At 36.6% G+C, this 15,135-nt stretch overlaps 1 protein-coding gene across 1 annotated transcript; it reads right to left on the bottom strand.

Moving 5' to 3' along the window:
* Positions 1-659: 659 nt before the first annotated feature.
* LOC139729358 (cystine/glutamate transporter-like) lies at positions 660-14,979 on the bottom strand. Its single transcript, XM_071640286.1, has 10 exons — positions 14,496-14,979; positions 13,911-14,036; positions 8,801-8,900; positions 6,865-6,909; positions 6,195-6,318; positions 5,809-5,912; positions 4,535-4,631; positions 4,215-4,364; positions 2,513-2,690; positions 660-769 (listed from the first exon to the last, which is right to left on the bottom strand). Exons 1-10 carry the CDS (start codon positions 14,977-14,979, stop codon positions 660-662), a joined length of 1,518 nt encoding a protein of 505 aa, XP_071496387.1.
* Between the last annotated feature and the right edge of the window lie 156 nt (positions 14,980-15,135).

The raw sequence follows: 15,135 nt of genomic DNA, 5'->3' as shown, positions 1-15,135 counted from the left end.
GTACAAAATGTTTACCGAGAGCATTTATATGCCATCAGAATAAGAATTAAACAGAAAATAACCATCCGAGTATACGAAATGAAAATACTTCTATAGAAAACAGTGGTTAATATACAGAAATTTAATTACCATGAAATCGATTATTAAAACTTATCAAGAAACATTTTTTTAAATGTTTTTTTCAATGTTGATAAGATGGTGTTGGATTATATTTTTCTGTTGAAGTAAATGATTGATTTATGTATATAAAGATATTATACAACAACTCAAAAGATTGGTATTATTGCGTTGTATATCACGGAACATTACGTCATTTAGACAATATTATTGTTCTGCTGGTAGATCCTGATGAAGGCCTGATAACAGGCCGAAAGCTCGATTAAAAGGGAGAGCAAGATCGAGATCAACTTCCACCTCAAATATTATATATTGATAGGCCTATATATAAGAAGTACGACAACCCCCAAAACACAATTATCCTTATTGAAAGGATCTGTGTTGATGTTGATCCATGGTAAGACAAAACATGTTCGTATATGGAAACGAGCGTCTCCTTAAGCAAAATATGAAGGGGACAAACGTGTTGGAAAAGAAACAAATGTGTTTGTAGGTGCATTGATTGTTGGTCCACCATGCGGTTACTGGTAGTTCATCTCGTCCTACTCCGACTCTTCGACTCTCCCAGGTTCTTCTAGAATTTCGGATTTATTTTGGATATCCTCTGGAGGTACGACACACAAGAGCTGCTGAAGGAAAACCGTCAAGTGATCTGTGTACGTGAAAGAATGTGCAAAAAAAAAATACTGTAATGCAATTAGTAATTTAAATAGCATGCTGGTTTCTGTGCTTGAGGGCAAATTATTGTTGCAGTTTCTCGTTCTTCATTACCTGCTTTTCTTAAACCTGATTTCCTTATATCTGCTTATACCTGCTTTTATCAAGGGACTATAACTGCTGCGTCACATTCTCCATTTTTCCATTCTCAACAGAATGTTCTCAGTTCAATCTCAATACTGATGGCTTTTTCTATATTGTTATCCTGTATACATTTCCGCTGTTTAACAAGCCTCCTCCGTCCGTAGTTGTGCATATAATGCCTCCATGCCTTGAGGTTCCTTTTGCTCCATACATCTTGACTAGTTCAGATCGTCTGATCTCACATCAGCTTCTTCTGCCACCTCGTGTGAGAACCATATCAGTACCCCTTTATTTGTAATGTCACTTTTCGTGTTCCTTACAACAATCCGTCAAATGATATTCAAGTGTCGATGATCAACCCGTACACCTTTGTTTTGAAAATAGATAACTGTCGATTGAGAAAATGTGTCTACTTGAATGTGGATAATCTCTTGATATGAGAATACCCTATTCTGATCTCACGAATGGCAAATACCCTGACTACTATAGCTTACTGTCTTGCAAACACATTCAGTAAGATTAATATAAAAAAATGATCTGCATGTGATTACTTCCCTTGTCGTATAACTTATCTAGTGATCTATGGGTGTAGGAAAGGTGGAGGGTAGAACAGAGATGAAATGGTTTGAGTGAAGTTCAAGATCAAGTACGTCCCAAAATACTGTGTAAAAGTGTCATAGAAATCATCACTGCGATGTGATCATGGGTGTTTGTGCAATGGCATGCATTCTCTTTGTTTCTGCTAGTGTTGTTGGTTTGATATAATTGCAGAAATTGATGGGTGAGAATAAAAATTAACATTTTAAGAAGATATTGGTGGGGACAGTTTATGACTCACGTTTTCATGTTTTCTGCTTTGTCGTTGTCGATTTACAATGAATTGGTTATATGGAAAAGATATTTTGAGAACAATTGAATTTCATGTACTACTTTACTTATAGTAAAGGAAGTATGCCCATGAAAGCAACCGACAGACTGAGTTCATGGCTAAGAACACTTTAAAATAAAAGATGTGAAAAATATCGAAAAATGTTGGAGATTGTTTATTGGATGTTATGTAACATAATCATAAAAAGCTTTACATTTCAAGATTATTCAGGCTATGTTGTCATTTAAAGTATTTTAATACGTCTTTAAAGCATGATGACACTTATACTTCATCAGTATAAGGCAAAAAATATGTATATTACTTTGCCTGCAAATGAGGTTTACAAAAAGATGTTCGTTTTCATTGATGTGTTTTTAGTTTAAGTTCACACGCAAAATACGCTATTTGACTATGTCTAGTCTATTTCTGCCAACACTAAAGAAATGAGCGGATATTAGAGCAGGGTTCTCCTATAAGGAAGACTGGGTGAGGATGTTTGCATCGATCGATCAAGAAAAGCAAATCTTTACCATACGATGTGGAGAGATACGTACTCCCTTTCATCAAGACCAAAGTGTATGTCGAAGTGAAGATGCTTTGGTTGAGTAGCTGTAGTAAGACTATAAGTGGTGTAAATTCCATGCAGTTTGTTTTGTTTCTTTTTATTTTAAGTTTTGTTGTAAGAGCTAACATAAGATTCAACTACAATCATTGATTGATACTTACCCATGCCTTGGTTGAACCAGATTGGTTTATTCTCCCACCAGACAAAGATGTAATAGACAGGTATTCCACCAAAGAAGATTCCCAGACCTATCCCACAATCCACTGGACTGCTGTAGAGAGACATGGCAACGATGAACATACAGCACAGGAAGAATACAACAGGGATCACCAGAGGCACCTGCGGACAAAACAAAACAAAATGATGATATGGTGATACACACACTCTCTATAATTTCATTGTGACTTGCTTTTTAAAGAATTTAACAAGTAGATATTAATTCAAAGCTTTTTGACTTCTACCTTACCATTCATTTTCGTTTAAAAAAAGTTGCTGTCCTTCCACACCTTCGAAAAAAGGAACAGGCTTTTTATAGCAAATTTCAGCAGATCACAGTGACACACACACAAGACAGAAGAAAAACAAAAATATCTCACGGTTTCATTGTGTATCAGTGCTGTCTGAGAGTGCGCGTTATGTGGGTGTATGTGCCGGGAGGTGCTCACGTTGTTGGTGTGTGTATTCATTATCGATGCAGGGACACTGTAGACCTGCTATACTCAAACGTCCGATGTTATTTTTTTGGTCCGATTTTCTTTTTCTTTTCTTTTTTTCAGACTCAAAAACTCTGGGGGCTGCAGCCCCTCCCCTAAACCCAATGGTTCGGCGGCCCCTGCCTTGATCGGTCTAGCACCCTTGGACTATCACACCTTTTCGACATTCTGTTAGAGCCTCGGACTATTATGTATAACCCTTAATCTTACAGAGATCCCCCGAAATGAGATAGAAGTTGAGAAATTGAATCTAGAGCTGACAAATATGAAAAAAAAGCCGATGTGTTCACAGTCGATTGGAACAATTAAGAGACTCTAATCGGCCTTTGGACACTCCCATGGACAGTCGCTTGACCAAATAAGTAATTTTGCGGTTTCTTTCTTTTTAAGGCCATTACATGGAGAATACAAAAAGGCTTTCAAAATAATTACCCGTACATATAGCTGCATCATCTGTAAAAAGAAATGTCGTTTGACATCTAGGCCTATTCATGCACACGTGCACAATGCAACTAATAGGTCGCCTTTTTAATAGCCTTAGTAGTTGTCTTCTTGGTCGTTTTATGGACATTGCCACGGGGCCCTAATATTCATAGTCCCTTTCTGGTCAAACAGGAGAAAGGTGAAATTGACCCGAGCGCTTCAAACCGGCCGTGTGTAGGATTAGCACATGAACATATTTATGCCCAAGGACACCGTATGACAATATTGCGATAAGACGGAGCATATTTAGGGCCCATATCATAGTTGCTGATCGTACGTCGAGCATTTTGTTGTGTTGAGCTAAACACAAAAGCGGAAGCTGTTGAAAAATAAGTCGATTATACCAGGCTAAATACGGAATTAAAGGTCTGATAGGGTGCAGTCCAATGTGTAGGATGAAGACGATAATTTTCACATATAGGGTAAAGCCACTCTGCACATACCACTTTCAAGGACCCGCATAGTCTGTCCATACCGTCTTTCCAATAATACTTCTAGTAGCTGACATATTGTGATTATAGATCCTAAGTGTTTGTCCATACTTCTTAGTAGGCCTACCATTTGCTCAAGACAAACTGATGTACAACTCAAGACCATATCACGTTATTAGGTAAATATGTAGACTATTAAAAAACATGTTTTGACTCTCGGAAATAATGGTTCTTACCTTAAATGGTCGTTCTAGATCTGGATACTTCCATCTGTAATATGGGACGATGGCACAGGTTGCGCCGATAACTAGCCAGCGAGTCACACTCAGATAATTAATCAAGGCGTTGACATTGCCACCGATCAGCATTACCAGACAAACAGGTGCCTATAATACAGATGCACAGAGAACGAAATGATTGTGATGCTTTCAGTAAATACACGTGAATAACGTGATGTCAATCGCAAACACAAGCACACACGCACAAACACACACATACACAAACACACACAAACACCTCGTATGATTTTCCAAAGTGAGTAAATTGTTTTCCTCACCATGACAGCAGCAGCAGGTAAAGGTGTCTTCCTGTCCACATGTATCATAGAGGCAATAGAAGGCATCATTCCTTCCCGAGATGCAACCAATAGGACTCTATAAAAAATCAGTCCAAAAATAGATTCACATAAAATCAAAAGCTATAGTCCTCATGTATGTACGTCTAGATTCACATATTCACATAAATATATAACTTTTCATTTTAAATGACAGATGAATTAACGAAATTATAGTATAATGATTATAGCACCCAATAGCAAGATATCAGAAACTTGTTTATCGACCAGTCATGATATAAAGTGCGTTATTCCGCAATTTCGTCACCCCAACGGTTCGTAATTCCGAAAATGAAATAAGGTTCGCTGTTCCGAATGGCTGTTTATCCGAAAATTAAATAAGGTTCATTATTTCTAAGGTCGTTATTCCGAAAATTCATTAATCCGGGGGTTTATAATTCCGCATATGAAATAGGGTTCGTGTTATTCCGAAGGTTCATTAGCGCAATTAAGTGAAAGAAAGGTTCATTACTTCCATAAGGTTCGTTGATCTGAAAATTAGATACTAGTGTAAGTTCTTTCCACACTCGACATAATCGTTATTCCCCCATCCACCCCCCCCCCCCCCCCCCCCCCCCCCCGTGTCCCTTCCAACCGGCTTCCAACTTCCCAGTGGATTGCTTGGGACTGGCGAAACTCATTTCATTTTCAGAGTAAAGGTCATTAAATGTTTCAATATTGGAATAACAAACCTTCAGTACGTGGATGAACCTTAGTTCATTTTTGCACCAACAAACCTTCGGAATAACGTCACAAGTGTTAACGAACATTTAGGTATAGGGAATAAGGTGTTCCGGATTAATGAACCATCAGAATTACGAAGCTTGTTTCATTTTCGGATTAACGACCTTCTGAATAGCGAACATCACCCATTAACCCTACATAGCAATACATTTCAATTCTAAGTGGAACAACGATTATTCTGGCTGAAACCATGTCGCTTAAAACATTCAGTGATTCATCGAAAAAGTGACTCATTAATCAACAAGTGAATCAAATCAATTAAATGGTATTTCAATATTCATCATTTCACAACCCGAACATGCAGTACGCCTAGAGTTGACTGCGACTTTTGCCTTGTCCCTTAGTCTAACGAAATGAGATGAATGGTAAGTTAGCGTGAGTCTATAAAGTGGGCCTACTTAACAAGCATACAAACAATCACTTTTTTTTATTAACGCACTTTGAGATCATTCTTTGTTCGCAGACTGCATTACCTTGAGAAGGAGAATACAGTGCCATTGCTTGATCCGAGACATGATAGAGCCACGCCAATGCCCAAAATCCAGTACCAATCCCCCAGAACAATGCGACCGAAGTCCTGATATACAAAAAATAAATTTCAAAGTCCCTTTTTATTGTCACTGCGGCTTTATTACGAAATATTCAACCTGATATAACGTAAAACGGCTATAAACATAACGTATTAGTCTATCTGAATCACTTGGTTTTTTTTTTTTTTTTTGAGAAGGTGATTCCGCTTTTCCCTCGTATAATCTTTGATTATTTTTAAGAACAAAAACTGGCACCGAACGCAAACAGTATACAGTTCTTTTGAAGAATATTGTATCATAAATGACAGATCTTTTGGGAGGTATCATACCAAAGCTACTGAGCTCGAGGAGAGAACCTGGTCGGCAGACAACACGGTGAAATACGCGACGTTAGTCAACAAGTACACAACCGTTACTATTGTCATGGAAATGATGACGGCTAATGGAATTGTCCTGTAATAAAAAAGAATAACAAAGAGGAAAGAGAAAGAGACATAACTAGATAAATAGAAAGAAAAGAAAACATATGGTTAATTTTACACAGAACGGAAAGAGCGGATTGTAGGTGCAGGTGCAAAAACCAGGGTGATTCAATGAAATGTCGCACTGAGCTAGTGAGCACGAAACAAAGTGAAAATGCGATTATACGCTATAAAACATTATTGCTCACCGCACATACAGTCTCAAGGATTTCTACTGGTATACTTTTAATAAAGCATCAAACAATGTGTGTGTGCGTGTGAGTGTGTGTGTGTGTGTGTGTGTGTGTGTTTGGTGAGTAATAACCATTGCAACCTGGAGAACCCTCCATGGGTTACGCTCTCTGCATACAGGACGATCGATAAGCCACCATCGTTAGAAATGAAAAGGTCTACGCAACGAAAATCATTCAAATGTCAGTAACAAAATCACACAAGAAGGTTTCAAAAATAAAACAGCAAAAGGAATAATTTGCGGTGATTTAATTTAATACGGATATCGAGTTAAGTATACAAATACCTGGATGGATTGATGATTTCTTCTGTCACCTGGGGCAGGTATTGCCTAAAGACGAGGGTACGAATCAAAACAAGCAGAGGTTTATTCATCTCTACATTATAAGTTATACCAGTCAGGCTGCATACCAGGCTGGCTACCTGTCATGAAATACGTGTTGTTTAAACGCAGCTGACAGTGTATACATCCATCATTATTTTCATGCAATCTGACTTAAAACGAATCTAGAAAGGCGTCAGCACTACAGAGACGACACAGTGTAAACACACACACACACACACACACACACACACACACACACACACACACACACACACACACACACACACACACACACACACACACACACACATATTATAGGCTTATACTAGGTGTTTCAAAAAACATTTCCCATTTTTGATTCTTAATAATTCAAAAATTATGTATCAGATAACACTGTAATTGATATGAGTAATAGCTAGATAGTGTACAATTTGGTTGAAGGTGGTTTAAATATGAAAACATAAATAAGTTTCATGAAATCCATGATTAATTTCACAGTTAATAGGTTCCAGACTTTGCTCTATTATCAACCCTCTGTACAAAATTTCACTTTGCACAGGGGTCAATGGGTGTGTATGGGAGTGTGTGGTTAACACCCTGACAATGATCCTGAACAATGGCCAGAGTTTGAATGCTTCATTATTTATTCATGAGAAATTCCACTATCACAGCTAGTCTTTATACAGCCTCTGGCAGTATCTGTGTAAAGTCAAACGTCTGTCGATACTGTCGTTGAGTCGCGACAGTGCTCTCCCTACTTCTGAAAAACAGAATTACAATGAATACCTTCTGTTCTATCGTAAACGTCGTGACAGGAAGCAAAGAAAAGAAATTACAGTATATAATATTTTGTGTATATGGAGCCTTAAATAAATCTACTGTGAAACAAATCGCCCTTATGGTAAATGCTGCTGAACTCTTTACCAAAGATGATCGCTTTTTATCGAAAAAGCGAAAAATTTTGTCAGACAATTTAATTAGTAGACAGTTGTATTAAAATGAGGAACTTTAGATCATTTATGCTTATTTACATCCCAAATTTAGTGATATGTGAAGCAAAATTTGAAAATGATTGCCAGCTGGAATGAAATGTGGTGTCTGCAAGCACTTTCTACCGTGCATGAATTCAGACTAGCAGTGCCCAGGGCAATCCACATGAATTATTGATTAAGCATTCATGTGCCAGGGAGCGCGAGACTGACGCCTAGTCAACAGGTGGTTCAGGCATGTCCATTGTTCAGGGCCATTGTCAGCACACACTCACATGCACATCATTGGTTCCTGTGCGAAGTTCAGTTTTTGTACAGAGGGTTAAAATCTGATCAAAATCTGAAATCTTACTTCAAAATCAATCTTAGATTTAATGAAATTGATTTATGCTTTCACGTGCAAATTACCTCCAACCAAATTGTACACTACCCAGCTATTACTCATATCAATGACATTTTTATCGGATAAATAGTTTTTGAACTATTAAGGATCAAAAGTGGAAAATGTTTTTTGAAACACCTAGTACTTCCTCAAGGGGCCACGGAACAAATAAAAAACGGAGGTAGGGGATAGGCGCTGCAGAGTATGGGGATGCAACCCTCAAAATTGTGATTTTTTTTTAAAAGATATCAGAAGAGACAGAACATAAAGGGGAAAACACAAAGGAAACCCTCGACTTCCAGAGTAGGGCCTACTGTTCGGAGAATCTTCTCATCTACGGGGGGGGGGGGGGGGGGGGAGGAGGGAGGAGATGGTCATCTAGGATACTACAAAATATACAGGTGTATTATTCATATACATATCTATTTTGATATTGTGATTGGAAGGCATATAACCTTCTGTAGAATCATTTGTTCGTTTTTCTTTCAAGCAATGTAACCAAGGTGAATATTTTCAGAATACCTACCAGCCAGAATAAGCAAACAGACCAGAATATACCGCCAAGGGAAACGTCCGAAAGCTGAAATCTGACGTATCAAAGGCACCGGTAAAATTTGCAACATTACCTAGAAAGAAATAGATGAAAAATAGAAAACAAGATTACAAGCTGACTTAAAGGGATGGTATAGTACTATTTGTGGAAATGAGAATTCTAGCTTTTTGTGAAATGCCAAGAAACCATTTCTGAAATGATACATGGCATACCATTTTAGAGATATTCATAGTTTCTTTTATGAAAATCCCTTGTGAAATGGCTGAGATGTCTAAAAACAAAGTTAAAGAGATGATCCCAATAAAAGATTGGTCCCATCTTTTATTGGGATTGCATTGTTTCGGATATCTCTACTATATCAAAACCAATTTTTATCGAATAAACGTTGAATTCCTCTTGGAATTCCATGCTCTATTACATTTCATAAGAGGTTTCTCATTATCTCACGAAAAAAATGTTAGAAACCTGGAGTTAGGACTCAACCAAAACTATACAATCCCTTTAAGCCCAACTGTAATAAAGACAGGGCTCTCATTTATAGTATAATTGTATAGATAGGAAAACAAGTACTGTACAAGTGCCGTACTAGTAGTTATGATGTTGCATTTAGTAGTTATAATATTTTATTGATCTTATACAGCTCTTATGGTTTGTAAAGAGCTCATATTATAAGCCAAAATGGTGCAACACAAGTGAAGGTTCAAAACCACTAAATATGTACAATTTAGTGAAATACCTGTCGCAATAGTTTTACCAAAGAAAAAATAAAGCAACGACCGATTGTCATAAGTTTCGGGTAATAGTTACCGTTAGTACATTGTTAACTAGAACTGCCGAGAATTTGAACATCCAGTTATGATTCTTTCGGAAGTTATGCATTCATAAAGATGGTAAACCCGCCAAAAACAGCATGTCGCAAATTAATAGTTTTGCCGATATGTTACTATTATGCAAATGAAAGCATGATCTTTTTTCATTAAAACTTGTTCTAAGGCAAATTAAGCCATTTGCCTACACGTTAGAATAAAAAGAAATATAATTGAAAACTGTTCAGTTGAATTATTTTACAAGTCAAATTTGTCGCAAAGGCCTGTGAAACATACGTTACCATGATTTCAAGTTTTCCTTTAAAACATTCCCTGGGGTTGAAATTGTGAATTATCCGTCCTAAAAACTTAGAAAATGTCTCGTCCAATGCTGTAAACAATAGTTGTGCCACCTGGTTATCTGCTGCAGAGAAAAAAGCTTCAAGCACTAATGTGTGTCAGACCGTATGGTTAAGAAATGAAACATACGTTACCACCGCTATGGAAAATTAAAAATGAAAATGTTACAAGGAAGATGCCAAACATAGGCATACGGTACCCCAATCTCTCCACTGAGTTTTCAATTTTGAGCCATTACTAATCGCTTGAAAAAGTCACATCGAAGGTCTGATGTAACTTACGTTATCGAAACATACGTTACCCCCGAAAAAATAATCTTAATTAGATTCACTAACATTGCAACCATTCATCGATAACAAGTGCTATCTAGAGCCATCTTACTCCATAGTTGCTTAGAAACAGTCCTTGCGACAAAATGGCACATCACGTTGACGACTCACAGGGAATGGACTGCACGAGATCTTTCTCAGTATCTGAGCGAACGGTATATATATTTTCAAAGTCATGTTTAGCGTAATCACATTCAAATATTGGTACTTTTTTACTATAAGCAAGTACTTTGGTGTTTGTTTTGTCGAGGAGAATAATAAGTTTACATCACACTCAGATATTTATACAACATTAAGGTACTTAAACATAGGGTCAATATTGTAACGTAGGTTTCACTTAAGGTAACGTAGGTTTCAATTTTACATCTGCATGTACACTGTCGTACTTTTCACCAAAGCTTTATCCTAAAAAAGACTAATATCCATAAATAAACAGATGAAAAACATATTTCAATTTTACGCTTGCACTAACCATTCTTTTTGGCGATAATCATTGTCAATGAGGCCCTGAATACCCTGGTAACGTAGGTTTCAATCACTCTATCAAAATCAATCCAATATGTATGTTAATGATATATGAATGATGAAAATAATGGTTTTCATTTTAATTATCATATCATTTACTTCAAAGTTATAGTGACTGTAGTCTACCAAATTCATTATGTGACACTTCATTCCTTGTAATTAGAGGTAACGTAGGTTACGTAATTATGTAAGAATATCTTATTACTGATTTGTAGTATGGATTTTCTTATTTCTCTGTTAAGGGAATCTTATCATTACTCCTTCGGTTCCTAGAGGTCAAAATGGGAAAATAAAGAGCCAAGATTCAGGCCGATTACTGAAGAAGGAAAAAGGAAAAGATTGGAGAAGAAGCCTTCCGTACTCTCTTGAAAAAAATTGAGTGAAAATATTCACTCTTCATGGATTGAATACAAAAAAAGAGTGAATCTAGAGTAAAATTGGAATGAATTTTGAGTGAAAAAAAAAGTTCATTTTCACTCATTTTGGGGTGACCTCAGGGATCACTCGAAGATTTAGGAGTGGTCCCTGAGGTCACTCTAAAAAGAGTGAAAATGAACATTTTCACTCTAAATTCACTCTTTTTTTTTATTCACCCCATTAAGAGTGAATACTTTCACTCGATTTTTTTTAAGAGAGTAAATCCGAGAAACAACGTGTAAAAAAGTATTACGTTCCTGTGGAAAATCTTAAGAGTTGGGAAAAACAAGAGCGCAGAAAAAAAAATGAAAGAGTTAAAAAGCACAGAGCGTTCGGCAAGAAAATAAAAGGAGACTTAAACCGATCTCAGCAAAGGGTGAATGAAGGTGATAATGTCGACTTGATTGACAAGGATTGACAAGGAAATTGATTCACAAATTTAAAAATTTGCTAATGATGTATACTTATGTATGCTTTACAATGAAAGGTACTGTATAAAAGTGTTGGCTTGTAGATATCAAATTGAAAGGATGAAATATATGTAAATTTCCTTGTTTATGCACCGAAAATCATCCATGAAAATTTCTACCCAATCTAACTATTCCGAGATATTAATGAAAATATGAAGTTTAACCAAGAAAATAGAAGAAAGCGTCATACTAACGCTCTTATACCAACTTTTATATAATTTCACTATAATACAACTCGCCACTTTTGCATTATTCTCTCCTACACTGGCTCTTACCCAGTATGCCTTTTATTGAAAGTTGCCTTTTGCAGAAAAATACTAGATTGTGAGTTTACAGTTGTCTTTTATAATGATGTCCACTGAAAACATTTTATAGGTCACCGAACTTTTATTCTATGTAATGGAAATAGAAGAACTGCAATTTGTTCTTCTGACATTTCTATGCCTTTTCCATTGCCTCTCCCCCCCCCCCCCAAAAAAAAAAGGGGGGGGGGGTATCCAAATTATGAAAGGTGCGCCTTTTTGTGTTTATCATTGTTGTCTTTATAGACTAGTGTGTCATAGGTCAGTTATACTCTCAATCTAAAACCGTGAGAAAGCTGTCTATTTACGTGACCACTCTTAAATTGTTCATAATTCTGTATTTTTGAGACTATTACCCAAACCATGCATTATTGTTGCTTAAAACTTACAGATTTCTTAGCACATTATTGAATAATGTGCCAAGAAATCTGTACGTTTTAAGCAACAATAATGCATGGTTTGTTCATTAATGAAACTCGTGATAATCATGCATTATTAATCATAAAGCAGTGCTGGTGTTTGCATTTTAAACTTCATAGGCTCGATGTGATTTATTTCACATTTTTCACTCTTATGCCTTATATACCTTATTGATGTAAACTTTAATATGCTAAACAGTTAAGTGCTGACCAGTTTGTGCACTCACACTGTGCAATGTTGTTTAGCGATGCATCATTCCTTTTTAATGCACTTTCCAATGCATCTCCACTTTCGAGTGATTAATATTTCAATCTGGAAACATTTGAAACATACGTTACAATTGTTCATAGTACACACTGATACATTTTAGGGGTTCTTGACAATGTCTTTTGTGACTCTTATATAAATGCATTCCTTTGGTTTTAAACAGGACACTTCAACAGGTAATTTTGCAGTGAAACTCATGATATTCAGACAAAATAAACTCTTGAAATCTAAATATTGTATTCCAATTTTTCATTTTTGGCCAAATGTATATACTATAAGGACGATAAAATCAGACGACAATTAAATAAATCTGCTTCCAGAAGTACTGAAGGTCTTGCAACGCTGGTACTTTTGATATTTATTAGAACTCTTAAAATGTATCTTCTTTTTTAGTGTTTAATATATTCATGTAACATACGTGACTCATATGCGTAACAAACGTTACCAAGGTTTAAACAGTCACATTTTCATTTGTCATATGGTGACTGAGATTGTTTGAGAATATGTGCAGGACAAATCCATCTAAAATCATTTGGCAGTTTTCTGCAAGTTCTATGTGTACGAATAAAAAAACCACAGGAAACAATCTAACTTTACATAGTTAACAACCTCCATCATATCTATCAATATCTTAATTCACGGTTACAGCAACTCATCAAATGAATGGAAAATATAGCAGGCACATTGAAATAAGAATGGTCATATCTTCGAAACTATCCACCAATAGAAGGATAGTTAAATTGTCCATCCCTAAACAGAATGAATATGGTCAAAGAAAAATAAGCGCAGTAACGTAAGTTACAGTGGTGAAATTTTCATGTTCAACTTCAAATTTCAGAACATAAAAAGTTTGCAATATTTGTTGCTCATTTTTGTTTAAGTTGAAATTCAGTGTATCCTCTAGCAATTTTTCGTTGTCGGAATGTTTTTGAGAAAACTTTATTTTTTCAAAATTTCAAAACCTGAATTGTACATTTTTAATGGTTTTGGCCCTGAAGCACAAGTAGTTATGAGATGTAAGTTAACTATAGTTGTTGAATATGATTAGTAAACTTGAGAATGATGTCTTGTTAAATTGCTCAGAAGAATAGAGACATGACACGTTCACATGACACGTGATAACTTCCTCATCATGCTCATCATTAACACTGTTACGAAAGTAACTTCCTAGCCTTCTGAAACATTACCTTGGGCAAGTTGAACGATCCCAGCTATGATGATCACCAACAAGGCCGCAAGCTTTGCTACAGTCATGAATGCATTCACAAAGCGGCTTCCGGGCACACTGGTACTATTCAAGAAGAATATCACTCCTGTAAGTATTTAACACCAAATGAATACTTTATGCAGTTCACAAAAGAGATGAAATTAATGAGAAAGATCATGTCCTTGAAATTTCAGGAGAAAAGTCAGCAAGTATGACTGCGTGTCATCCTTTAATGTATCTGAAGTAATTTAGACTGAACGTAATTATGAACGTAATTAGCAGTAATCATGGTAATACGAATTCCCACCTATAGACCATCACTGTCATCACTATCAAGCATGTGCACGACGACAGGCACTTGTATTTCTTCTTCCTCTTTACTTGGAAACAAGTGTATCGTCGATTCTTTTGATCTCATTGTCGTCATGGTGATTATCATACTATGAATGTAATATTGTTTTTTCCTATAAAGATACACGTGTTGTCATTTTCATTATGATTTCCTTGAAAATATGCAGAAATAAACTCGAACTGAACTTAACTGAACTGAACCATGTGTACCTACCCATCATGAGGGCTGCAGTGAGTCTGGTAGTGACTTCAGGATTAGAGCAGTCAACATAGAGAGGAAGAAGGAGATTGGAGGCGAATGTCAGACTTAGAACCACTACTGGAGCAGTTCTCAAAGCCACAATGCTGCTCCACAAACGCAGAAAAGCAGGAATTGGACCACAAGCTTCTAGAAGATAGGAGAAATCTCCCCCGGAAACGGAAAATGTCGTCCCAAGCTCGGCGTAAGTTAGAGCCCCTAGTATGGACAAAATCCCACAGAACACCCAGATGAGTAGAGCCCATCCTATTCCTCCTGAGTTGGCAAGGACGCTGGTAGGAGAAATGAAGATTCCCGATCCTATCACTCCCCCGACTATAAGAGATATGCTGTCAAGTAAAGTGACTTGACGAGACAAACGGATAGGGTCATCATCTTTAGTATTCAGATACAATTCACTATCTGACTTCTGGCTTTTCTTCGTTCCACGTAGAGCCATTTTCACTATCTGTGTCTAGTTTTTGCCAGTGAGTTGTGCTACGATATAATAATGCGCGCTATCATTATTTTCCTGGAGATCATGAGCCCATACTTTATGACGTGGTAAATATTGGATTAGGGTTATTAGGAACGTCATACAGGGTATTTTTCTGTT

The sequence above is a fragment of the Diadema antillarum genome, unplaced genomic scaffold, assembly GCF_040938485.1.
Source record: "Diadema antillarum isolate AM-2024a unplaced genomic scaffold, OU_Dant_1.0 seq00000234_RagTag, whole genome shotgun sequence".
Lineage (NCBI taxonomy): Eukaryota > Metazoa > Echinodermata > Echinoidea > Diadematoida > Diadematidae > Diadema > Diadema antillarum.
This window is presented reverse-complemented; position numbering and strand designations above follow the sequence as displayed.

Bases quoted from the DNA above. Each gene is read 5' to 3' on its own strand.
- LOC139729358 (XM_071640286.1), bottom strand. From the start codon at position 14,979: ATGGCTCTACGTGGAACGAAGAAAAGCCAGAAGTCAGATAGTGAATTG. The intron at 6,910-8,800 runs GTAGGTATTCTG...CCTCGTCTTTAG, and splicing joins CTGTTTGCTTATTCTGGCTG to GCAATACCTGCCCCAGGTGA. The intron at 6,319-6,864 runs GTATTTGTATAC...TTTTTATTACAG, and splicing joins GAAATCATCAATCCATCCAG to GACAATTCCATTAGCCGTCA.